Source organism: Leucoraja erinacea, chromosome 18, assembly GCF_028641065.1.
Source record: "Leucoraja erinacea ecotype New England chromosome 18, Leri_hhj_1, whole genome shotgun sequence".
NCBI lineage: Eukaryota > Metazoa > Chordata > Chondrichthyes > Rajiformes > Rajidae > Leucoraja > Leucoraja erinaceus.
Window position 1 is genome coordinate 18895643 of NC_073394.1, and position 25383 is coordinate 18921025.

The window sequence follows — 25383 nt, forward strand, 5'->3', positions numbered from 1 at the left end:
GCAAGAAAGAGGACATGTCACAAAATAAGGGACAGGTCATTTTAAACCGAGGTGTGCAAAGATTTCTTCTCTCTGAAGGTAATGAATCGCTGGAATTTTCTGCCCTCGACAGTGGTGGAGCCCAGATCATTAGATATATTTCCAATGAAGGTAGATAAATATTTGAAAGCTGGCACAGAAGATCAGCTATGATCATATTGAATGGCGGGACAGATTTGAGGGACTCGGTGACCTAATTTGGCTCCTGTTTTCTTGTGCTCTTGTGGTAGATTGGTAGGTGGGCAGATCAGAGATGCCCTTTGGCAATCACTAAACTGTGACCTTGCAATCACTAACACTAATGATCTCTCACCAGACCACTGGCAGCTGAATCTCCTGCCCCCTGCATTTGTGGGTGGCCTCATGTTCCAGTGATTCCAGCATCACTGAGCATTTGTGACACACCTGAAGCACCAAATGTTAGGATGCCTCAGACTTAGTAAAATTGCAAATAGGAACGGGGTTTCACGTTTAGTCTGGAACTCTAGGGATAGTGGAAGTGCAGCACAATGAGGTGTGGGCCAGGGGTTGGTGAGAGGATACCTGAATGCAATTTTAACCCTTTTGAGAAAATGTATTGCAAATCATTTAATTACATTGTTGTGTGTGAACTGCATTAAATTCATATTATGCAGGTCATTTTATAGTTTTTGATATTGATATCACATCAGAAACATATTAGCATATGATGACTGTGGAATGTTCTAATATCTTTGGATTTGAATTTAAATGTTTATCCTCTGAAGGAAAATTAGTTATTTGAGAAAATTAGTTATAGATGAACTAAATTCCAATATTAAGATGTTCAAATGTTTTCAATGTAGGTATTTTTATTTCCCAGGACAAATATCTCAAGAATCTGCTGAATTGTTGGAAAATGACAGAAATATTAACATGAATTGGCAGGGATCTTTTAATATTCTCCTTGAATGTTTTCACTATATGAAATTTAAAATCTGCCAAATATCTTGAAGTTAATTAGCAGAATGTGGGGTGAATGAAAAATTGATTAATCTAGGATTAGTGTAAAATGGATATTAGATGAAGACTAAATTAGCTGAAGGGCTGCTTCACTGTCATATCACTCTATGACTTACATCAATTAAGTTGATTGAAAATCACTTGTATTTGTTTCTGTAGCTGATCTATGGTACCTTTTCACTTGGGCTTAGGTAAATTGAGAAATAGCTTGGTTTTAATGCTGAAATCATTAGCACTTGTGAGGACTTGTCAAATGACATTTTTCACTAACCTATGCAGGGCAAGTTGCACAAAGTCCACTTTGTTTTATGGATTTTATGGGTTGGCTATGCCCAACTCAGTCAGGTGTTTGGCCAAATTTTCAAAGAATACCAAGCAGCACCTTTTGCAACGTTAACTTATCATTAAATGGTAGATATCAACCTGGAATTGATGAAGCAACTGAAGATGCTTGAACCTAGGATACAACCCTTTTAAGCTCAGACAATTAACTTCTAATATTAAGGGTAGTCTGTCTCACCTTTGGAATTCAGTTGTTCATTATTATACCACCACTGTAATGAAATCTGTTCCATGATGTACTCAACTATACTTTAGTGAATAGGTTTTTGGTAAGTTCTGTTTGACAGCAGGGTTGATGATACCTGCAATAAATTTGCTGATGACAAAAATTAATATTTTGGGGTTGACAATTAATTGAATTGGAATTGCCTTGCTTTTTCTGGATGGGACAAACTTGGGAAATTTTCCACATTTTTAAAGGTTGCCAGCACCGTGGGACAAGTTAGCTTACTGGAATAAAATGCCTCAAGGCCCAGGAGGTTAACTTTATATTTTATTATTTTATCATTTTCATATTTGGAATATTAGAAAAGTAAAAGTCTTACTACTGTACTTCGATATATTATTGAGTGTCACAAAAGGGGTAGTCTGTAAACACATACATTACTGTATTTGGTTGCTAATTTGAAACTTAATAACACACAAGGTCAAGGGCAAGGAATAGTGTAAAAATAGACTGTTGGCTTGATTATGACACAAATGCAACTTGATAAGATCCAGGCGTTTGTACTTGTCCTGGAGGATCAGAAGAGCTGTGCCTTTACCTTAGATACGAGTAGTTGCTATCTCAGTTAAATCTGCATTTAAAGAAAATAAGGTTTTTTTTCTGTGAACAATATGGGCATGATAATCCTGAAAAATCGATATTGTGTTTGAACAGAATAAGAGTGACAGTTTCATTTCCCAATGGAGTCATGGTGAACAAGTCGGGGTGTTTTATTTATCAGTCCACAAGTATTCATAATTGTTTTCAACCCACAGATTATTCAGTGTTATTGAAATCAATTTTAAAATTTGCCACGGTGATCTGAACATTTAACTGTATGGTTGCTAACGTAGTTCCTTGGCCTCTAATCATTGTGTAGTTTACCATAATTTAAAAAATACGTTTTGTATGCCCTGTTTGAGACACCAAAGACCGCAGATGCTGGCATTTTGAGCAAAGAAAAAACAGCTAGAGAAGCTCAGTGGGTCAGGAAGCATCTGTGAAGGGAAATAGATCGACAACGTCTTGGGGTAGAACCCGACTTCAAGACTATAGGGAAGATAGTTGGTAGAAAGAGGTGCAGGGGAACAATGGGGCAAGAGCTAGCAAGTGATAAGTGGATGTAGGTAAGAAGGTGCTGATAGGAAGATGAGTCAAGTGGGGGAGAAGGCTTGAGATAACTCAAAGACTGGAGGAGATAAGTGGTGAAGACAAATGGCTCTTGATGTGGAACCTGATAGGAAAGGTGAAAAGTAGAACCAGAGGGAGGGATGGTTGGTAGATTGTAACCTGGTCTATTCTCTCTCCTTCTGATCTACCCAAGCCCTCTCGGGCACACCTATCTTTCCTCCCTGCCCCCTGCCACCCTATTATTTTCCCCTCATCGTCCTCCACCTTCTCCTTCTGCTCATTTCCCATTCCTACCCCTTCCTGGTTCTTTATTTCCCTCCTCACTCCTTTCCCCAATTCTTGTGTCCCCCCCCCCCCCCCCCCCCCCCCCCCCCTCCCTCCTCTGGTTCTACATTTCACTCCACACCTTCCTTTCATATCTGATTTCAGCATCTGCTGCCCTTTGTCTGCTCCACCCAGCATTTGTGACTATTTCTGCCATTTTCTCCCTCACCTGACACTTCTGTAAATCAACTGGTCCTCACCTGGATTCACCCATCGCTCACTTTTGCCCCACCCCTTCTCCGTACTTCCACCTATCTCCCATCTACTGCGGTCTTAAGGGCTCTGACCCCAATTGCTGTTAGCGCACTTCCCTCCACCGATGCTACCTGACCCACAGTCGTTCTTGCAGTTTGTTTTTTGTATGATCTATTACAGCTTCACTCAATTCCAATTCATCATATACTTTTTGAATAAAAAACATTTAATTCTACATTGTTCAAATTAATGTATTTGTGCCTCACTTATGGGTTGGTGGCGCGCGACCGACGTCGCAGTGGCCTTGCCGTTTTTATTGTCCTGTTTAGTGCACCGTTTGCGGCCTTGTGTGATGTGGCTATGGGGGGGGGGGGGGGGGAACTTTTAGGTTTCTTCCCTGTATGGGGACCCAACCTTTCCCTGTCGGGTCTCCATTGCCGTTGGGGCCTAGCACCGTGGAGCGGCCTCCAACCGGAACGACAGCTCAAGTCACGGAGCCTGCGGAGTTGCGGACCTACCATCGTAGAGCTGGCCAGCTTCAGAGCGTGGAGAGCTGTGGTGGCGCGCTGCTGCGACCCAACTCCGGTGGATGGAGACACCGGGAGCTCGCGGGTCCCCAGTGGGAGACCGCTTTGCGGGGCACCGGCAACGGCGACTTCTCCCGCTCGAATTGCGGGGTTGAAAGTGACCTGGAGCGGGGCCTTACGTGGCCGCGGACTTGCTAGCGCCCGCCGGGGGCTTTGACTTTGACTTCGGGAGAGGAATGGAGAGCAGGGGAGAGACAAGACTTTGCCTTCCATCACAGTGAGGAGGAGATTCACTGTGATGGATGTTTGTGTAAATTGTGTTGGTGTGTGTCTTGGTTCTTTTCTTGTATGATTGCAGAAACCAAATTTCGTTTGAACTTCATGTGAGGTTCACGTGACAAATAAACGGTATTGTATTGTATACTGGAGAGATTTTGAGGAACGAGATTATTATTCAGGTTTTTACACCATTACACTGTTCTTAACAAAAATCTACCCATCATGTGAAACCTTACAAATAACAGATATAAATTAGATAACTTCAAGACCGAAAGCCAACATTTTTTATCATAATAGACACATTTTTATCGTTTTACCACCATTTTGGACACCTGCCACATTTAGTCATGAATATTTAATTCATAAATAAATTTCATATGACCCCTCATACATATACTTTTTGATAATGATCTAGAGAAATATCTTCATCAATACCAGGAGAAAAATACGGTAACATGTCTGGTATTCCACCTAGCAAAGATCCTGTAATGGTTGTTGTGTTTGGTGTCCATTGTAAGGTAAACCATGGAGGCTCCAAACCTCTAATGCTTTTCAAAAACCCAATGAAGTATCATATGGTAGTAGCGATTTTTGGGCGAGTTAATTATTTTTTCTTATTTTCCAATTTAATATATCAAAAACATTGTGGTGTCAAAAACGCAACGACTGTTTACGATATATTTTCCGATTATTTTAAATCAAAAAAAAAATTTTGTACATAAATTGGTCATCAAAACTAAAACTGAGCCAATCTTCAATTTGGCAACACACTGTCTCTTGTTTACCTTTTGTATGGACCAAGTCGCTAACTTCATTCCTTCGTGTCAACTTCCGGAAGCTCCGCAATGATCGTTACGGAGACATTTTACTTGCTAAAACAATCAGCCCACATCAAACCTTCTGACGAATCATCGGCCATCGATATAGCTCAAATCCATAAGGTAATGTACCATATAGATCACTTTGGTGAAAATGCTTGGGTTTCGCTAATAATGTAACGTTTGTTTTCTGGGACACCATACCGTTTAGTGTCCACCGCAACGTACGTTTGTGTGTATGATGTGTAACGTGCGTTGCAGTATCCACTCGGATGGATGCAGTATCACCTACATGATTAGGTGAAAGAAGTGGAAACAATGTTTGCAATTTTAATGTTCCATGTGGTATTCATAAACATAGAAAGGAATAAGAAATACGTGCACTTACTGTGCTAACCAGGTCGCTGGTGGACACCATGCGCCAACTGTTACACAAAATGTATTTTTGTATTCTGATGCCATTTTCGGAAACGTGCCATCAATATGCTATCTTTTCTTATATTTTTTGTTGATACTGTTAGTCATGAACCCAATAAAGTGCTTGTCAACTTTTTTGAATGAATTTGAAATGTATCCCCCTTTGTCACATTATTGTGTGCAGTATTGTAACAAGACACATTTAGAAACAAATATATATGTGTTATATTTATCATTGGGAAGCATTTTACCATCATGGATCTATAGATGTACAAATCATGGTTCTGTTTTCATTATAAAAACTAATTGATTTCCTCATGTTATTTGTATTTTTTCAATTCTTCTAAAATAAAAAAAAGATGTTGTCTATAGAGTGAGGATTGTCTGCTTTCTGATTGATATATCATAGAATAGCAGATATTCCAGTTTATGTTATGTTGTGAATTTGACATTACAGGACAAAGAGCAGATGTCTACAGGAATATACACCACCAAGTGGTTCCTGCAGTGTTTTATAGAAAGAGTAAGTCAATATTTTATATCATGATGTATTCATTTATTTATAAATATTGTTTATGACACTTTATAAATATTCTTGTTTTGTTTTTTGTATGCTGTTTCATACTTGCTTTTTGTTTTTTATTCTGTTCTAAATAAATAAACAAACAGATAAATTATTATGGGATGGTGCTTCAGAGGAAGTTAATATAAAGACTAGAGCAGACCGAAACCAATTAGAGATTAATCCTTAATTAAACTTTAAACTGAAAATGTAGGAGATTTACCTTTCATTGTGCATGAATGTGTTTGAATGAAAGCTACCAGGACACCTGTAAACACTTGACTTGGCGCATAGGTCGCTACAGTGGCATACAGCACCAGAGACCCGGGTTGGTTGTCAATCTTTGATCAATCACGAACGGTGGTGAATCTTTGGAATTCTTCCTCAAAGGGTGGTGAAAACAGATCTCTGAATATTTTTAAGGCAGAAACAGACAGTTCTTTGATAAGCAACGGTAAGAAAGATTACTGCAGATGGTAATATGGAGTTGAAACCAGCCATAATCCTATTTGATGGCAGAACAAGCTGAAGGACCATTGGTCTGCATCTATTTTGAATATTTAAATTATTTACATAGTCTCAATTGCATTTCTAAAATTTGCTCTAAATAATGCCCAAGTGAATGCATTGCATAGTTGAGCAGTGAGAAGGTAATGTGGTACAATATCAACGGAGTAGAAATTGATTTCCTTGGAATTCGGCAGATTAGTGTTAAAATGTGAAGAGCAGAATATTGCTCAGTTTTCTAGATTTGTAGTTTTTCCAAATTGAGTATTACAGCCAATTATGCTAGATGATAGAATGTAACATTTCACCTCTTCAAAATTACTATGTTATGACTATATCAGTTTTCTATGTCTCTATGTTAAACAGGCCTAAATATACATATAATTTGCTAGTTGTTTTGGGGAAGATCACCAATTATATTCATCTGATGGAGCAGCTTGTCTTTGACATCCTGGCCTGCACAATGCCAGGCAGAAATGAGCAAATGTCTCATGCTTCACGTATGAAAATGTACACAATGGCCTTTCATTAAATTAGTTTTCTTTACTAGTCTCACCCTCTCACACCTGAAGTCACATCAGCCACAAATATCAGGGATCTTATTGGGAGTCTAAGCTGGGGAGAACATGGAGGAAGGAACATGAGCAATATGCATGTTTTAATGATGGAGAATACGCATTTAAAAGAAACTACTCAAAGAGCTCAACGGGTTAGGCAGCATCAGTGGAGAAAAATGGATGGACAATGTTTCTGGTCAGGACCCTTCTTCAGACTGATGGAATACAGAGGAGATAACTAGCAGAAAGAGGCTAGTTATAAGGAAATAATATTGGTAGCTAAGAACTTCTGTTAAATTTATGTTATCATAAATCTAATTTACTGCTGTTATATAAATTATTTGTGGATAATTATTTGAGTCCATATGTACTGCAATTTAAGTTGGTACAGTTTACTAATTTTAAGATCTGTGAAGCTTTATGTTCTGTTACATTTCAAACTTGTATTAAAACAAGTCACAAGGTATTTTAATCAATCAAATTTTGCTAACAGAATTGTACAAAAAAGCTAGTAAAGGGACATTTTTGAAAACATTCTTGAGCACATTTGCTTAACTGAATAAGATGTCAAGTGGTCATAAGTTCATAACAAATTTGTTTGTGTAATAGGATTAAGTTTAATGTGTAAGAAAGAACTGCAGATACTGGTTTAAAGGGAAGATACACACTAAAAGCTGGAGTAATTCAACGGGACAGGCAGCATCTCGGGAGAGAAGGAATGGGTGACGTTTTGGGTCAAGAAGAAGGGTCTCCAGAGATGCTGCCTGTCCCGCTGAGTTACTTCAGCTTTTTGTGTCTATTTTAGGATTAGGTTTAATGTTCAGTTGCGATGGTGATTCAAATGCATTATATTAAACATACATGCCAGTCTGAAGTCTCCATACAGATGCATGCATGGTTTGTATATGATGGCCTATCATTTTCTCTCTCATTAATAAAAGTGCTGAACTGAATAGCTTGCCTAACCCTCTAGTCTGAGTGATTGTGTCTCGCTATTAAATGATCATATTTGAGGTAATGTTTATAAATTTGTTTAATTATCAAACAGACACCATTTACACTCACGCTGCGGTTATGGGATATTTACATTCTGGAGGGAGAGAAAGTGCTTGCTGCTATGGCATACACCATCATGAAACTGCACAAAAGTAAGATGATTACTGTTTTTTTTCTTGATGTTTTCTCATGAAGAACTTTAAATTGAATTAAAGGACCTGCATGCCAGAAACAAGTTGAATCAATTATTTGATTCATAGATTCTGGCTGTACAGTTTTTTTCTAACAAAAGTATTTTCTATGATTCTTCCAGGAAACAGGGATTGTAATACGGAGCTCATTGGAGTGCAAGAAAATGAATACATGAAAATATAAAAGAGTTTCCTGGAACAATCAATACCACTGTGCATTTAATTTCATTAGTGCTAGAGAGAGTAATGTAGGACAATATAACGTCTCCTCTTCCTGCATTTACCTCAAAGAGGAGAAAAAACTGTTGTGATCATTGTGGTGGCACAATGATGCAGCAGGTAGAGTTACTGTCTCATAACTTCAGAGATCCAGGTTCAATCCTGACCTTGGGTCTTGTCTATGTGGAATTTGCATTCTCCCTGTGACTGCATGGGCTTCCTCTGGGTGCTCCAGTTTCCTCCCATATCCAAGTTTGTAAGTTAATTGCCCTTGGCGTGCAGGAGGTGGATACAAAAGGGAAACATAGAACTACTGTGAATGGGTGATCGATGGTCGGCGTGGAGTCTGTGGGCCAAAGGGTCAATTTCCATGCTGTATCTCTCAATTAAAATTAATTAAAGAATGACATATTGAGCAATGACAAAGAAACATTGAGCATTAGTGAAGGTAACTTTGCAGCTAAATTCAACCTTTTCTTAAATGGACAAGAAGATGCTTAGTGCAAGAGCTTGCATTGGAAGAAATAAATGTAAAGTAATGAATAATAAATTTTAAACTAATCAGAAGGAGAAAGTTCTTTCAATTTACTTTGTAATTTAATTTGCCCGGTCTGTATTAATTTTCAAGTCCCCCGTGATTGGTATATATGTTCACTACAAGTTGTCTTATTACTTAATTAATCTCTTTCCACTTTTGTTCTTGCTTTTCGAAGGCTTTGTGAAGCACTCAAAACTTCTTGCTCCTTATTTGCAAACTTTATCCATAGTAATTCTATTTCTTATTTTTCTCCCTTATGTATGTCATATTTTTTATTATTAAAGCTATATTCCTTTATTTCCTTTTTGTTTATCCTTTCTAAATAACAACCCCTACCCCTTTATTCCCTACTTTAGTGATCAAGCAACCGTGCAGAGACAACGTGTATCAAGCAACCGTGCCTCTAAGACGGACATTGAGTCAAACCCATTCAACCTCATTTGTCTATTCTTCTACTTTGTTACAAATGCATTTTACTTTTAAAAACACAATTGCTTGGGTAATTCAGCAAGTCAGGCAGCATCTCTGGAAAACATGGATAAGAGACGTTTGGGTCTGAACCCTTCCCCAGATTGATTTTAGTTGGGGGAGAATGCTGGAAGAGAGGTGGAGGTGAGCAAAGCCAGGCAAGGGGAGTTTTGATTGGCAGATGGATGGACAAAGGTCAGAGATGGGAAGAAGAAAAAAGGTGGTGAGATAAGGAGGAAAGAGGCATGAAATGAGAAGTCAGAGTAAGAGATAGAGGTGGAAAGGGACAGGGGAAAGGGAGGGTGGGTTAGCAGGAGAAATGGGTGTGCATCCAAGTAAGCAACAGGGAAGGGGAGGGTGGGGGAGGGGTGAGTGTTGGTAAATTACCTACAATTGGAGAATTCAGTGTTTATACCTTTGGCTTGTAAGCTATCCAAGCAGAATATAAGCATATATTCCTCCAGTTTGAGTGTGGGCACACTCTGGCAATGGAGGGGAATTCAAAAAAATGCTCTATTGCTAAAGGCACTTGAAATCAAATGTACAACATTGAAAGACCAGCAGGAAGCAGAGGTTGAATTTTAAAGTAGAGAAGCCCAGGAATTGAGAGTAGGTCTAAAAATGTGCTGCAGTTGGTCAGCTTATGGCATTTCATTTTATATTAAGCTACATCTGACCAACCCCAGTCAGGCAGGAGGATTGGCCACTTCATGTATAACTCCTTATATAGCTCAATAACTCATTCAAAGCAATATCAATCTATGTATTCAAATTTCAATTTGGGTCCGTGAGTTTCCTGGTCCACCTGCAACTTGTCAGTAAAACTAATTCACCCGTGAACAAAAATGTCTGAATTGTAGCAAGCAGAGCATTTTCAGCAGAAAAATATAAATACTCGCATATCCTTACTGACCTTAAGTATGCCAAGTACTTTATTTAACATCTGCATTTTGGAGCAGGTGAGGTCTGACTTGCATTTTGGAGTTCTGATCTATCAACTCAACATGGATGTGGGTTATGATATTTTATGGAGAATTCCAACTGAGGATTAAATTACCAGCACAAGTATCTGCAAAGAAACATTATACAGTTGACTGTTCCATAGTTTTACAAGCGCATAGTGCAGCAAATAGGTGCACCATGCAGCATTGTCAACTGGCAGAGGATAATTTTCTTCAACATATCTGAATATTAATACATGCATATTCATTATTTACATTTTGGTGTCTCTGCTTTAAAGATAGTTATCAGTCATTTACTCCACAGGACTGTGTATACTAAGTAATTGAGTATATCTGTGGATGAGAAGAATAAATCTTTGGACCATAAGGGATTCAAGAATGGTGGAGATATGTGGAATGAGGCAAAATAATTATTTTACTCATGTTTACCGAATGGCAAGAGACCCGAAGTGAATAGACATATGCCTGCTCCAATTTCTTGTATTATTTTGTAGGTTTGAAATTATACCTCTAAATCTTAAATTCAGGCCTCAAATTTTCTAAAGTTTGGAACATATTTACTTAACTTCCATATCTTGGAAAATAAATTATCATTATCTCCAGCAATCTAAATTACATTAACATTTTGTTTGACCAATGATGGCACATACATGTAGTTTGAATCCAAAGGGTATTGGAAAATACAATTGTCATTGAAAATCCACTGAGGCCTTCCTGTGTTTCTCGTGCAATTTACTCATTAGAATTTGCTGCTTAACATTGTGATCTTTCAAGCAATTCATTTTCAGGATGTTCCTGATCTTACCGATAAAATGTTTCTTCTATTGCATTCTGTTTATTCTATGTTTTTTCTATTCTATTCCTTCTCAATGCAATAGATTGTTGGCCCAAGTACCAGAAGATGTTTACAATGATAAGGGGAATTTAGAGCTGAGGTTAGAACCAGGACCTTTGTAAGACATGTGACAATCATTTTTTGTTTGTGCCCTTCTCACCACATCCTCTTCTGTTCAAGCAATTCTGCCGCAATGCACAAAGATAATGTTTCATAAATATGAGTCAGTTTTCTCAGTGCTTGGTCATACATTCTACTTACAGATGAAAATATAATGTACAACATGACTACTAGCTAGGGCTTTGCTTTCTCCAGCAATTATTATCATTTTTGAGTCAGTGAATTTTCACATTTTTCAACTTGTTGATGAAGAATAGCTATAAGAACTTTGAGAATTTGGAAATAATACCAAATCTGTCAAAATTGCATCTGTCTTCATACAAAAAAAAACTCTCATTCCCTACCTACGAACAACCCCGTTGTTTTAAATGTGCAGCAAATATACTTGACCTGAACATCCTGCCAATGGCAAACCACAATGCTCGTTGCTGGCCCACAAGGTAAGTGCAAATTTGCTTCCTGAAGCTGTCCAGGTCTAAAATGATGACAGGATCTCACACAAAGCAATCAACAATCTGGAATTAGATCAGCTCAGGAAATAGCAGAAAATAACTTTGAAAGATAGAAAAGCCACAACACCTAACATTGTCAGACTTGGAATCTATTGTTGGCGGGAGGGCGGGTTGGAAGAAAGCTGGAAAAGGGGAGAGGTAGGACAAAGCATGGTAGATAATAGGTCGACAAAGGCACATTTTATTTTGAAAGGCAGATGGTTGGAACAAAGGCCAGAACAGAAGGCGTGAGATGGGTTTAAGGTGCTGCAGATTGTGAAGCCAGAAAGAGCAAAGCAGGAGAGGTGGTGGTGGGGAGAAATAAGTGGGATTGAAGAGAGGGAGGAGGCAGGGGAGAAATGAGGGGGGCAGTTTTAAATGGTGGTGTATAGAAATTTATTTTCATAGCAGGTTGTGAATCTCTGGAAAGCTATGTATAGTTCACAATATCTCCCAATGGATGGAATCAACATTGTGATTCTGGGAGAAACCCTTTAGCCACTGAGATGACATGATCGAGAACTATCCGGGTAATGACTTTCACTGCAGCAGATATGAAATTTCTGTGTAGTTGCAGACTTTCTTTCTTGAACAGTGTCTACTTCCTTGAAGATTGTTATGCTTCAGGTAACTTTGCTTCTGAGGCCTCCTTTTTTTTTAGTTGACATAAGGCCTTTTGAACCTACCGTTAGTCAGGAGTGATGGCCAGACTGGTTGGAATAGGATAATGTGGGATGTAGTCAAGGCCACTGAGGTCAAGAACCAACATGGTTTAAAGAGGTCTTTTGAGTGCCTCTTTCAAGGGCATTGAGTGCCTCTACAGTATACCTTTGATCAACACCCACATGCTTGATTCTTGGCCAGTTGGAACCTTAAATGTTTGGATCGCAGAACTTGTATATATCGTGGCTGTCAATGAACTGCTGAACCTCTTGCACACTCTTCATCCATTGTCTGTTTGTTTGCTCAGAGGTTACCTTCGGGTGCCTGTAAAGCTTTTTGTTGCCAAGATGAATTACAAAGCTAGTGCAGGAACACCTTGTGCAACAAGCTCCTCAATATCTGGGTCATTCTCATCATCCGAGTGCTTGTTATTCTTGATGGAGAAACAAAGAATCTCATCTAAATGCCAATTTTGGTGCACTACAAAGTAGCTTAAAAGCTGTGAATACCTTTTCTGAGGGTCTATCTTTAGGGACCTTGAGGACATCAATTATGATATTCTTTCTGTTGATGTTCATGTTTTGAGGCCAGGTTGATGATGATAATAATAGAGTGGATTAGATGGTTGCCAGTTTAACATTCATCAGTGCCTGTCATGGTTCAAATGACATAATCGCAGTTCTTTACACAGACAATAGTGTAATTTAACTGGTGCCAGTGCTTGGACTGCAGATGTTGCCATGATATCTTGTGCTTATCCTTCTAATGAAGTATGGTGTTCATCATCATGAGGCCATGCTCCAAGCATTTGTGTATAGAAGGACTCGTTGGCCTCGCCTAAAGCTTCCAGACTCAGTTTTACAGTGAATCAAAAAGTCAGAAGGTATTCATTAATTCTGCATATAATGACCAGCTCATTCTTAATAACAAAGATTAGCTCATTCTTAATAACAAAGATTAGCTCATTCTTAATGACAAACTCTTTCCGGTTCGCCCCTCCAAAAGATATACCTACTGCCTTGTTCTTTAAGCTGATTGTCATCTCTGACTCAGTGCAAAGATGTTGATGTCAAACAATCGGAGTTCCAGAATTATGATAGCATGGTGATGTTCAGGTGTGTTGCTTTTTGGATAGACAGTGCCACAATTTCCACACAGTTTTCAAAGAGCAGTCTTGATGCAATTAAACCAACTGGAGACCAGGCTGTGGTACATAGGTATGATTGCTCATACACTGGTGGGCATGGGACAAATGCACATCTGTGGCAGAACATGGATATAGTTAACATTTCTTTAATTCCATGAGTGCAGACAAATTAACCATATGAAAATTAATGGATTATGAATTGAAGGGAACATGCAAAGTCCTTGAATCCAGCATTAAACTTGTTTGTAATGTGCATTCCTACTAGAGAGGGGCATGCATATAATGACTGCTTCTATTCGTGGTTTTAATATTTCAACTGCCTTGTTGAAGTAAAGAAATGGACAGCCATGCTAGGTATCTTTTCTCTTTAAGAACATCTGTAGGAATTGGAGAGCCGTACTTCCCTGATTCAGGTCTTCGTTATCACCGCATCGTTATCCCACTTGGCTATTTGCACCTAGAGCTTAGCAGACTTACTCAACATATACGTTGTAAAATACCAAATAATTGTTTTGAGTTCCCACTTGCCTTGACTTTACCACAAAGATTACACACCTTTCAGACAGTATCACGTAAATATTTGAAATAGGGGACATGAAGGTTTTGGCACGTTCCCTAATTTTCTTTTGCATCAGTTTACATTGTACATTATTCCCTACTTTATATAAACATTGTGACATTCCAAAATTATTAAGCAAAATTGAATTATTCTAGCGGCGCCTGCTGGCGCACGCAGATATCGAACCCGGCGTTCGGAAGCTGCGGTCACGGCCTTTTTCGCGCGGTTTCGCTTTCGCAAGGGCAGTTGATCAACTGACCATTATGGTGGCTAGTCACATGTGTGTAAACCAGTTGACCAAGAAACAATTTTGTAATAAAATCTCTTTAAATAAACTGGTCGTCGTCTCTGCACCGCTAAATTATATTAATTTGTCATCTGGAGAACAGAATTGTAATTTTTTTTTTAAATAACTATTTTCTGTGCTCTGAAATCGACACACGCAGCTTACGTTACGGCAATCCAAGTTTTATGTCCCTTGCCAATCTACAGTAGCTTTCCTGAGTAATTGGTTATTTAGTAGAGAATTAGAGTTCATATTCATCTCTCATCATAATGTATGTAACTCCAAGTGTATCTATAAACTGCACAAATGACATTGCAACATTGTTGTGGCACATATGGTTTGACAATGGGTGCCTTCAGAAAAGGTTTAATTTAGAGATACAGCATGGAAACAGGCCTTTCGTCCCTCTGAGTCTACGCCAACCATCACCCGCACACTAGTTTCAAGTTATTCCCATTCTTGCATCCTACACACTCGGGATAATTTTACAGAAGCCAATTAACATACAAATTTGCACATCTTTGGAATATGGGAGGAAACGGGAGCACCCGGAGAAAACCCACGCGGTCACAGGGAGAATGTACAAACTCCGCACAGACACCACCTGTAGTCAGGATCGAACCTGGGTCTCTGGCGCTATGAGGCAGCAGCTCCATCACTGCACCCTAGGTTATATTCGCTATTTCCAGATTGTGTAAATGTATTTGAAGCAACATTAAAGAAACTTGCAGTTACTACACTGAGGACAAGTTTGGGATAGTGTTGTTTGTGAGGATAAGAAAAGACAGAGATCCAGGTGAAACAAGAGAAGCTGGTTCTCTGAACAGGAGGACATATGGGGAACAACAGGACCAGAGAAACCCGCAATACACTGGTGTCCTGGATTGTAACAGTGCAAATTAGCTTGCATAGAACTTTTGGAGCCAACAACATAAGTTAAGAAGAAATACTTCAGTCTCATGCTTGTGGCTGAAATATTTACTCATAACTTAGCTAGGAGTTAAAAATGTGAAAGGTGGAACTATCTGAGATGTTAAAAAATATTTCTTAAAAAATAACCAAAATGTTGGGTAGAAGATGGATCAGTAGGTAACTATTGTATGCTTTCTGCGTACTATCTACAATTTAGCTAGTCTTTTGCAGTCTTTTGTCTCCATAACACTATTCTTTCCTGATGTAATGCATGATTACAGATTAATACATAAATCTTGCTTTTATTAGAGATGTCAGTACAAATTCATGATTGAATATTGGTCAATTGAAATGTACTGAGTTTTTTTAGGATGTTGATAAAGTGCCTGATATTGATTACTCCTGTTTATTTAACACAAATTTGAGGTAGGCATTTCACAAGCTGTTTTCATATATAAAATCATAGCTGTTGCATTACAAATAAAATAGCAATATTTGTTAATGAGTGCATGTGTTTTTGAATCAGAGCACCTTGTGAAGATGTCATTAGAAGATCTCCGAGAATTCCTTCAGGAAATTATGTCTAAAAACTTTCATTATGAAGATGACGTTGTTATTGATCAACTGGAAAAGTCAATAACTGAGCTTAGAAAACTAAAACTTGAACTTCCTCCACCAGGTATGTAGCAAATCTAAGTTTTAAGAAAATTTGTGAAAAGCTGAAAAATGCATTTTAATAAATTGTATATTTAATTTCCATAATTTAAAATAATTCCACATTTCTGCTCCTTCCGACCTTTGATTAGCTTTTTGTTACCACTCATCTTCCCATTGTGTGCACTGTGCCATATCAACTAAGCTACAGAGCGAAATCCAGGTTGTATGTGTATGGCTTTTGCTCCAAATGAATGAATTTCAGGCGGTGTTCTTTTTCCAAAAAGAGAAAATAGTCTTCAGTTGGAATCTTGTCAGAGAGTTTCCAAAGTACGAATCTTAATATAGATAACAGGATGCATTGACATAAAATAACAATTGCTTTAATTTTTTTAAGATAAATCAGCACTAACGGGAGAATTTGATAAAAGTATCCTGGTTGGATATTATTCATTAACATCTAATTGCTTGAACTTAGTTTTCAATTGGCACCTCGCCTATTTATTTTTCCACAGCAAAATTAGTGCTGATAAACTGAAAAATAGCCACAATTTTCTGGATCTCTGATTATTTATCTCCTGGGTTACATATAAATTTGATTGAATGTCAGATGATAAAGAGTATTAAATTTATGTCTATCATATACTGCGGGTTCACTTGAAACTTTTCATCCATTTCCTATTGGTACACCATCTGATGTTTAGTTTAAAAAAAAACAAAGATCTGGAGGAACTCAGCAGGTCAGACAGCATCTGTGAAGGAGTGTGACAAAGCCTGGCATATCTCTCCCCCTCCACACACACACACACACACACACACACACCTGGATCCATCTATCATGCAGCAGATACATAGAACAGTACAGCACAAGAACTGGCCCTTTGGCCCACACTGTGTGCCAATGATTAGGCGAAGACCACCTCGTATGTACGTGCTTATAATTCCTATGCCTCAATTCCCTGCATATCCATATGCCTATCCAAAAGTATCTTAAATGCCGCTATCGCACCTGCCTAAATCACCACCTGCAGCAGCACATTCCAGGCTGTGCAACCTTCTGTGTAAAAATAACTTGCCCCTCATATCTCTTTTAAACCTTGTCCCTCTCACCTTAATGCTATACTCTCCAATATTTGACTTTTCCATCCTGGGAAAAAGCTTCCAACTGTCTATCCTAACTATTTATTTAAGGTAGACAGAAATGCTGGAGAAATTCAGCGGATGAGGCAGCATCTATGGAGCGAAGGAATAGGTGACATTTCGGGTTGAGACCCTTCTTCAGTCTATCCTACCTACGTCTCATAATCTTATAGATTGTAAACCCTTGGTTTAATATACCCCTTTATAATGGATTTTGGTTATAGCGAACGGATCCCCCACATGCACTGCCTCCACAGCTGCTTAGAGTGCAGGCTTCTGAGAGCCCCCACCCGGCTCACAAGATGTACCTTCCTAACACTTCTTCCTTCGCGTTGTCTGCTCAACTGCCATCACCTCCTCCTTGTCCCGTCGCTCTGTCCACTCGGCCTTTACACCCACCTCCCCTCCATCCCCACCTCCTCCCCCAGAATCACTGACATACTCCGCCTTGAAAATGGCAACCGGTGAGAGGGGAGGGAGCCCCACGGTGACTGAGCGTGACGTGTCGTTGGCAGTGGTCTGAAGAAAGAGCTGTCCCCAGGGGCTACAGCATGAGCCGCAACCATAGTCGCGTGAACCGGTGAAGCAGAGCTCGCTGGTGCAGGCCATCGGCATCTGCGCCTAGTTTCAATGCGAATCAACACAAAGTGATGGAGTAAGTCAGCAGAATGAATCCGTCTGAAGAAGCGTCACAACATCACCTATCCATGTTATCCAGCGCAGCTTTCTGACCTGCTGAGTTACTCCAGCACTGTGATTTTTTTGTGTATTTATCTCATCCACAGTTCTTTGCTTCAACTACATATAATGATGAGTCCTTACTCAGTTATAATGGACAATCAGCAATAATGGACAACATTCCCGCCCACCCCCCCCCCCCCCCTTAATGTCTGTTAAAGTTTACTGTACTTCCCTGTAACCATGCCATTCCAGAGAAAACAATCAAAGTCTGTCCAACTAATCCCTGTAGCGAAAACCTTCTAATCCAGGCATCATCTGGTAAACCTTCACGTCCTTCCAGTCATGTGATGATCAGAACTTCACGTAATACACAAAATGCGGCCTAACCAAAGTCGTATTAAAGCTGCATCATAACTTCCTGACTCTTGTACTCGGCTTACCAGGCTTTGTCCCACCCTGCTTTTCTTTCCAGGTTTTCTCTCCCAAAACTCCAATCAGTCTGAAGAAGAGTCCTGACAAATGCTGTCCACATTCCCTTCACAGACGTTACTTGACTCGCTATGTTTCTCCAGCACATTGTTCTTTGCTCAAGATTCCAGCATATGCAGTTTCATGTCTCCGATGTTTAGGTCTATGATACCACCTTGTGTTCATTTGAGGGAATGCACATGCAATTTAACCAATAAAGTTGAAGAACTCGGTGAGACCTTGGAATTGTGATGCACTGTGTGGTTGCTCCCCACCAGAGTGACTCTTGGTTCTTGGTTTCTTGGTCCTCCAAAATATTCCAAATGGAATTTAAACTGGATGTGGTGGAGGGAGGACTGGAGGAGGACTCTTTTGTTAACAGACCAGATGTTAGGACTGAGGCGGCGCCATTTGTAGAGAGTGACCCTAACCATTGTTGGTCCAATGAGCCTGTTGTCGGATAGATGCAATTCAGCGGGAAAGAATGCAGAGAAGATTTTCAAACATATTGCCAGGACTCAAGGGCCTGAACTATAGGAATAGATTGGCCAGGCGAGGACTTTATTCCTTGGAATGCAGGCTAATGGGTGATCTTATAGAGGTGTATAATGTCATGGGGGGGAATAAATAGGGTGAATGCACAGAATATTTTTCCCAGGGTAGGGAAATCAAAAACTAGAGAGCGTAGGTTTAAGGTGAGAGGAGAAAGATTTAATAGGAACCTGATGGGCTACTTCTTGACACAGAGGGTGATAGGTATAGGAAATGAGCTGTCAGAGGAAGTAGTTAAGGTAGGTACAATAACAACATTTAAAGGACATTGGAAAGGTACATGATTAGGAAAGGTTTTGAGAGATATGGACCAAACACGGGTAAATAGCACTGGCTTAGATGGCATATCTTGGTCAGCATGCATGAGCTGGGCCGAAGGGCCTGTTTCCATGCTGTGTGACTCCGTGACTGACTCTATGACTTTGTCAGTGTCTGGAGGAAGGAGATATTCTGATGTAGGGTTTTGATCCGAAAGGTCGACGATTATTTTTCCCCCCATAGATGTTGCACGAACTGCTAAGTTCCTAAGTTCCTCCCATCTGTTTGGTAGTGGGATTGAGGTGGTGGGAGGAGGGGACAGTTCCTGAAAGATAGAAGCTAAGTATGGGTCCTCAGTGAGGTCTCAATGCAGCACAGTGTCAGTAAAATCGAGTTGGCCCAGGAGTGATTAACAATTGCTGATATTCAGAATAACATGTTCTTAATTTCCCCGGCTATGCTCAAGAAGGAAATACCTCATCAAATTTCTAGCAAGCAGTTATGTGACCTGGAAAATTCTATTTCAGTTGCATAGCAATGAAATAAGTAGTGGTTTGTGATCAAATAGCTATGGCATAAAATTTACATCACAGTAGCAAGTTATTCTGCACCATTGATGTGTTATTTTATTTCCCCCCCCCCCCTTCTGTTCCTTTCTCCCTAATTTATGTTCAGTGTTAATGGTCTCAATTATTCAAGTAATAGTAAGCTCTGCATTTAAGTCACACACTGATCATTTAAGAATGCACTCAGACATTACAAAAACAAAAAGTGTATTTAAGAATTTTTTAAATTAACAGAACAAGTCAGAGCCGACTGAATGATGGTCTCAATTCTGGAAATATTGGCCAAATGAGGATGCTGAAATTGGGTTTCTTATCCCGCCAGTAGAAATTAATTGTGTGGAGGTAGCATAGTAGTTCTTGAGATACCTCGTTCATCACTTGGATGATTACAGTGATCACTACTACCTTGCATACCAAGAGCTCTGTGCCAGGTTTTGAGGTGCTGATCTTAAACCTTTTTCTTGAACAGCCAAAGTATCACTCCTATTTGATATATCATGAGCTTTGTGCCAGGATAGGACCCGTTAATCCTCATACTTTACCTCAGATCCTTATTGCAGTAATTATTTTCCCCATACCATCTGCGCAAAGAGGTGTTGAAAGTCTACAGATAAAAAGTTCTTTATGATAGATTTTGAAATCTTTACATTGACTACTCTGGTTTTAAAGATTAAGAAATTGGAATAATCACTAATAATTAATTGGAAGACATATTGGAATGTGCAATATAACCGATAACGTTCAGTAGATGGTATTACACTGATGGAAAAATTACATTGGTCAATAAATCAGATCCTGAGTGCAATTTCCTTAAAATTAAATTCAAGAAAGTTTTAAACATAATACAGTTAATAAATTAGCAGGAATATTGGCATCAGATTGCATTGACAGCACAACAAGGTTAGCTGCTTCATATCCCTTGACACCAAAGACCAGATTAACATAACAAAATAACATGCATTCCATTGGCATCAGGAGCAACTGCACTATTTTTTAATGGTACAATGTATGCAGGTGGCATAAACACATGAGAATAAGATTTGTAAAATGTCTACATATAATTGAAAACATATTGCTATAAATTAGTTTTAAGTGTGTGCCTATTACTAGAAATCAAATAATTTCCATATTTTCATACAGTGTTCTCATTCTCTTTTGTCATTGACTTTCACGTGTTCCCCAAAATTAGATGAAAATCTACTTATGGGAAGGTAATTTATAGTGGGGACACAAGAGACTGCAGATGCTGATGTCTTGAACAAAAAACAAATTGCTGGAGAAACTCACTCAGGAACCCAAATGACCTGTTTCAGTGCTGTACATTCCTTGTAATTTACTATTCCAACTGTGGTTAGGATTCCTCTCTTTTCTCCAGCAGTTTAATTTATAGTTGTGGTGACATCTCACATTAAAGGGCCAGAATTTATTTCCTTCGGGTCATTAATGATAATAGTTTCAAGAGAGAGCTAATTAGGGCTCTTAAAGATAGCGGTGTCAGGGAATATTGGGAGAAGGCAGGAACGGGGTACTGATTGGGGATGATCAGCCATGATCACATTGAATGGCGGTGCTGGCTCGAAAGGCCAAATGGCCTACTCCTGCACTTATTGTTAATTGTCTATTGAACTGAAGGGACAGTCCTTAATGAATAAAAAATGGCAGAAATCCACAGCACCAAAGGTATGACTGAGGTATCATCTTTGGCTCAAAGGCTGGAAGGAGGCTCATGTAAACCAGAAATCTTCATCTGGACCTTTTGAGATAAATGACCTGTTTCTATACTGTACTTTCTATGTAATTCACTATTCTAAATGTGGTAAGGATTTCTCTCCTTCCACTTTTCCAGGTGACTCTACAACTGTCATTTGACATTTGGGCATTCCTAATTTCATAGCGGCTTCTCTGCTGATGTTGAACCAGGCCAGAATGAGGAAATTGGCATAGCAGCTCAGGCCATTGCAAGCAACCGGTCATAATTCCACCTCTTTCTCTATCCTTGGCCTTAAAAGGACTTGGGAAACCTGGATCCCAACTAATTTCCACTGTTCTCAAACATTTAGAAACAGATTGATTATCAATATTAATGAATTTCTTTAAAATTTAGAAAACTTTGCAGTACAGTGATGCATCTATCACACACAGTCCTGCAGGAGATTAGATTTTTAAGACTTCAAAACCTACTGTTTGCCATTTGCTGCTAATCATCTTTGATAATTACTTGCCATTTAACCATCTGTTCAAACCTAAGGGCGAGCAAATACTATACTTGAGGAGCTTCATTGTACAATATGTTGATTAAGATTTTTAAGAAGACGTAAAAGAATAATTCAATGAAAATATGGATGAAATTTTAAATCATCCACAACGTGTAAAATACGGTGCATTTATAGGTGAAGGAGTGAGGATGATGGATTAAACTACCAAATTTGTAATATCTGCTTGTTCAAAAGCTGCCATGAAGGTTGTGCTCAATTCCATTTTGACCATATCATGTCTAAAACCTACTCTGAATAAACTCTGGTTCCATGATTTTAATACTTTGGCAGCACTTAAAACTAACCTACATAGGTTTCAAGAAACCTGATAGCCAAAGGGACTTGGAGGCAATTGAAATGTGATATTCATCTTTTCTCTACTCCCATCTCTCATCAGGAATTAAAGGATGTCTTCTACGTCTCCTTATTCCAATTTTATTCTGCTGCTCATTAAACTCTATTTAGTGCACCTACTCTAACCCTGCTGTCTGTGTAATACGTCCCACCATCAACCCTAAACCTCATGTGGTAGAGTCAACATTCTATGACCATAATGTTTCTCCCATTCAGAAGGTGGCTAGTTATTGGGCAAAGAACATAATTAAAAAATATAATCTGATAATGCCATTAAATCTGACAAGATCAATGTGAAACTGTAATTTCCAGGGTTTCCTCTCTTAAAACATACATCCTCCTTTCCCATAAATATAACTCTCAATTTTTTGACCTCATCAAGTGCAAATAATTCAAAATGGCAATTTACCTTGCCATGAATTAAAAAAAAAAATGCTGCAAACACTCAGCAGGTCAGCAACTTCTGTGCAAGAGTTAACAATTCAGATTGAAGGTGCCTTGTCGGAACTGGAAAAAAAAAAGAAAGAATGGTTAAATTATAGAGAAGGTGGGGGACATAGACATATCTCTGGGGAGGGCCAGAGTTACTGTATGGATAACCAGAAGCAGTCATCAGGTTGATGGGAACAGCTACACAGAGAGCAAACGTTTTGAAATGAGATATGCCCGGGTGCTCAAGCTGTACTACTAGCAATTGACAAACTGAGCCAATATCATTGATGGATGATTTACAACAGAAATTGTCAGTTCTGATACAGACAGAGAAGATGAGTAATCTGAAGTTGTAGAATTTGATTTTGAGTTACAATGTGCCCAGACAGAAGATGAGGTAATGTTCTGCAAGCTTAAATTGGGCACCATTATAACACTCTAGGATCCCACAGGCAGATGAGTTACCCTAGTAGACTAGTAGACTAAACAACATTTTCCATAAAACACTCACCTCGTATGCACTTAGTTCCTCCAACGAACACTGAATGTAGTACACTGTATTAGAAGTGCAAGTAAATCATTGCATCACTTGGAAGGATTATTTGTGTCTCTACATGGATGGAAGGGAATTGCAGAAAGGACAGATGTAGCATCTCTTGCTGTTGAATATGAAAATACTGTAAGAAAGAGCATTTGGTGGGGATGGAATAGCTGGACAGAGAATCAAAGGTAATGTTCACTTTAGAGTGTTGAAAGAGATGGGGTTGAAAGATGTGCCTGGGTGTGGAAAGTTGTTCAAGCTGATGGAAATTGCAAAGCATGTATGTGAACACAATAGATTGAATGCTGAAGACCAATTGAATTCTATCCTTGCTCTGATCAGGAGAGAAGAGATGAGAACAGATATATGGGAAATAGATGGGATGTGGTCAAAGCTCTGCCAACAACAGGAGAAGGGCAACCACAGTTCAGGAAGAAGGAAGACATGTTAGATGCATCTTAATGGAAAGTCGCGTCATTTGAGAAAATACAGTAGAGAGACGAAGTAACTGAGAAAATTGGATAGAGTCTATATAGGAGGCAGGATGGGAGGCATCAAAAAGCTTAGTTTTAATATGGGGTTTTTCAAGAATTTTCTGTTCCTATTTCTGATACCTGTTGTTTTTTTATGTTGATTATCTTACCAAGGACATTGCCTGTCATGTGAAGGAAATAAGCCATACAAGAATTTGGTAGTCCCTCACGGCAATCAAGCAATATTTAAATCTATTCGAATATCGTAACTAAAACTGTAATAATGCTTACCTTTCAAGCTTACAGAACCCAAACCAAAGATCTCATCTTTATTCACCCCATCCTGAACAAGAATGTATTCATTTAAAAAAATAATTCCATAAAAATAAAAATAAATAACACTTTTGTTCACTAAATAATTTATTGAACATATTACTTGTTCTTTCAAAGTATATTAGAAGGAAAGAGATCTCCAACATACTTGATTCTTGCTTTGTGCCTTTTTTGCCAAGTTTAGAGGAACAGTATTGCTGGAATTTGAACTGGCTCTCTGCCATGTGAAAGATTGTCCTATGTGATCCCTTACTTGAACATTGGTTAATTTTCCCTCTTTTGGAATGGGTGGAAACATGTGATTTATGCCAAGTAATGTTTTTTAATGCTGCTGCCTTAAGTGTAAATCCATTGGACTACCAAAATAAAAGGCCCTTTAAGCAAACCTAAACACTGTAATGGATTACACCTTTAAATTTGCCAAGTATATTTTATTGAAGAATGGCAAGTTGTTTTAGAAATTGGTTTCTTCTTGTTATGTTTGGCTTTTTCTGTTATTTTTTCCAATTTGTAGTGTGCAATATTATCACAAAGGATTGTGCTGTTTTTAATGATGTAAGATAAGATGTAAGCTAAATTACTCTAAAATTGCCACCACAATCAGCGTTAAATGATATAAGATATTGGAATCCGTGTAAAGTTAAAAAAGATTACTGCAATTGTAAAACCAATGTCAGTAAGAAAATTAAACACTTAGGAATTGAAATTTATATTATGCAGAAGAAAAGGTTATTCAATGCTATTGAGTTATCTATTGAACATAAAATAATGTTATTCTGCATCTAGTAAAGACATCTGTGGTTTATTCTTCCCAGCAAATTTGCTTTCTCTCTTGTTGCAATGACTATACCTAAGATATTGAAAGGGAATAGTTGATACAGTACCTTAATAAATGCAAGCAAATTGCAAAATATATTCGTGGGAAACCAATAAAGTAATGATCACTTTATTCTCCTTCAAGTTCATCACTTTCATTCCAACAATACCTTATTAAGGCCAGGTGTTTTGACAAAAAAAAATAATGATGTTAAGCACCTGTTTTATTAGAAAAATAAATCAGAGTAAAACTGAAGAGCTCTTAAAGATAGCAGAGTCAGGGGATGTGGGGAGATGGCAGGAACGGGGTACTGATTGTGGATGATCAGCCATGATCACATTGAATGGCGGTGCTGGCTTGAAGGGCTGAATGGCCTACTCCTGAATTTATTGTCTATTAAAGTGAATAGCATCAAGAAGCAAACACTCTCATGTTTGAATTCATACCAGGATGCTTTCTTGCTTTTTGAGGTCAGTTATCCCAGTCCCATGTCTTCATTGTGGGAATGCCTTGGACATTGAAGAACTATCTTCATGTTTCATGACCTTCCTTGCATCGCAATGGGAATTACCCTAATCTTAATGCACC

At 38.7% G+C, this 25383-nt stretch overlaps 1 protein-coding gene across 3 annotated transcripts in view; it reads left to right on the forward strand.

The window, feature by feature from the left end:
* LOC129705713 (uncharacterized) overlaps positions 1–25383 on the forward strand; it is a 144783-nt gene that overhangs the window by 105522 nt on the left and 13878 nt on the right. For all 3 annotated transcript variants that reach the window (XM_055649456.1, XM_055649455.1, XM_055649457.1), the window contains exons 11-13: positions 5716–5781; positions 7933–8032; positions 15798–15950. In XM_055649456.1, coding sequence (XP_055505431.1) covers positions 5716–5781; positions 7933–8032; positions 15798–15950 — 319 coding nt within the window. The remainder of the gene's footprint in view (positions 1–5715; positions 5782–7932; positions 8033–15797; positions 15951–25383) is intronic.